The sequence below is a fragment of the Carcharhinus amblyrhynchos genome, chromosome 30 (assembly GCF_965287045.1).
Source record: "Carcharhinus amblyrhynchos chromosome 30, sCarAmb.v2.hapA, whole genome shotgun sequence".
In the NCBI taxonomy this organism is placed as follows: domain Eukaryota; kingdom Metazoa; phylum Chordata; class Chondrichthyes; order Carcharhiniformes; family Carcharhinidae; genus Carcharhinus; species Carcharhinus amblyrhynchos.
The window spans coordinates 929,139-930,848 of record NC_137353.1 but is presented as its reverse complement, the minus strand read 5'-3'; the positions used below and the strand labels follow the sequence as shown (position 1 = coordinate 930,848).

Genomic DNA, 1,710 nt, shown 5'->3' with positions numbered 1-1,710 from the left:
CGAGGCTGGTCTCTGGGTCTGTCCGGCTCCGGCCCCGCCGCTCCGGGTCTGTCCGGCTCCGGGACCCGCCGCTCCGGGTCTGTCCGGCTCCGGCCCCGCCGCTCCGGGTCTGTCCGGCTCCGGGACCCGCCGCTCCGGGTCTGTCCGGCTCCGGCCCCGCCGCTCCGGGTCTGTCCGGCTCCGGCCCCGCCGCTCCGGGTCTGTCCGGCTCCGGCCCCGCCGCTCCGGGTCTGTCCGGCTCCGGCCCCGTGTCTGTCCGGCTCCGGCCCCGCCGCTCCGGGTCTGTCCGGCTCCGGCCCCGCCGCTCCGGGTCTGTCCGGCTCCGGGACCCGCCGCTCCGGGTGTGCAGCCCGGCTCAGGCTGCCTGGTGCCGGGGTAGCGGTGTGTCTCCGGAGGGCAGGCTGCTGACTCCGACTCGGTGGCCGATGCTGCAGCGGTGGATTTGCCGGGCGATGCCGCTGATGTCTGCGGGCGGCTGGGAGCCGCTCTCCTCCGCCTCCTCCCCCTGCACATCCTCGGCGATGGAGCCGAGGCGCGGGCCGCTGCGCTCGGCCGGGGGCCGGTAGGGACACTGGCCGTTCAGGAGCCTCCGGATGGGGACGCGGGGCACCGAGAGCTCCCCGAGCCGCTGCTGCTGCCGGTGGCGGGCGTCGTCCTGCCGCTTGAGGCGCTGGAAGTGGCTGAAGGCGGCGGCCGAGGCCTGGCGGAGCAGGCGGGCCAGGGCCTGGGCCTGCTCGGCCCGGGAAAGCAGCGCGGCGTGGCAGCGCAGCACCACGGCCTTGTGGCGGAGCTGGTGCCGGTAAACCCAGGCGAAGAGGCGGCCCGGCTGCGGCTGTGCCGCGCTGTAACTGATGCGGTGAAGCAGGTAGAGGTGGGCCGCGGCCTCTCGGCCCCTCTGCTCCGACTGGCCCATGCGGAGGCCGTGCGGCCCGATGCTGAGCTGGACCCGGGTACCGGCTGCCCCCTGCCAGCTTCGGGCCCAGATCCGGCCCAGTGCCTCCCGGCAGCAGCCCTCCCCCCGGCCCGCCAGGGTCACCGCGCTGCCCAGGTACCAGGCGGTATAACTCGGGTCCTCGGCCGTCAGCTCCAGCTTCTGGCGCCGCCTGCGGAAGGCGCTGCCCAGGCGGCCCGGGGAGCAGCGGCCCCAGGCCCCGGGAGCGGCCCGCAGCAGCGCCGCCAGGAGCGGGGACAGACCCAGCGCCGCCGCCAGCCGCTTCCCTCCCCGGGCCCGCTCCTCCTCCAGCAGCGCCGCCTTACCGCTCCTCCAGGGGAACATCCCGCCCGGGACCGGGGACCGGAGCGGGGCAGCGGGACCGGGGACCGGAGCGGGGCAGCGGGGGGAGAAGAGACGGGGGAGCCCGGCAGTGGGACTGGAGCGGAGCGGGACCCGGGACCGGGGGAGCCCAGGACCGGAGCCGGGGGAGAGGGGGGAGCCCGGCAGCGGGACCCGGGACCGGGGAGGGGGGGGAGCCCGGGGCCGGGGAGGGGGGGAGCAGGGAGTGGAGCCCGGAGCCGGGAACGCGGCGGGAAGAGCGGCTGTTTCCCGGAGCCGCTGCCGCTCTGCTCACTCCCAGCCGGAGCCCGGCACAGACTGGCAGCGGCTCCAGGCTCACACCCCGCCCGCTGACGCTGCTGCCAACCCGGGGAGGGAGGGGGAGCTTCACTCCGTCCCCACCCCCACCTCCACCTCCACCTGCACACTGTCCCCAT

General features: G+C 77.1%; 1 protein-coding gene across 1 annotated transcript; it reads right to left on the bottom strand.

Annotated features, from left to right (window-relative positions):
* Positions 1-249: 249 nt before the first annotated feature.
* fam43b (family with sequence similarity 43 member B) lies at positions 250-1,333 on the bottom strand. Its single transcript, XM_080215320.1, has one exon. It carries the CDS (start codon positions 1,274-1,276, stop codon positions 356-358), a length of 921 nt encoding a protein of 306 aa, XP_080071446.1. The 5' UTR covers positions 1,277-1,333; the 3' UTR covers positions 250-355.
* Between the last annotated feature and the right edge of the window lie 377 nt (positions 1,334-1,710).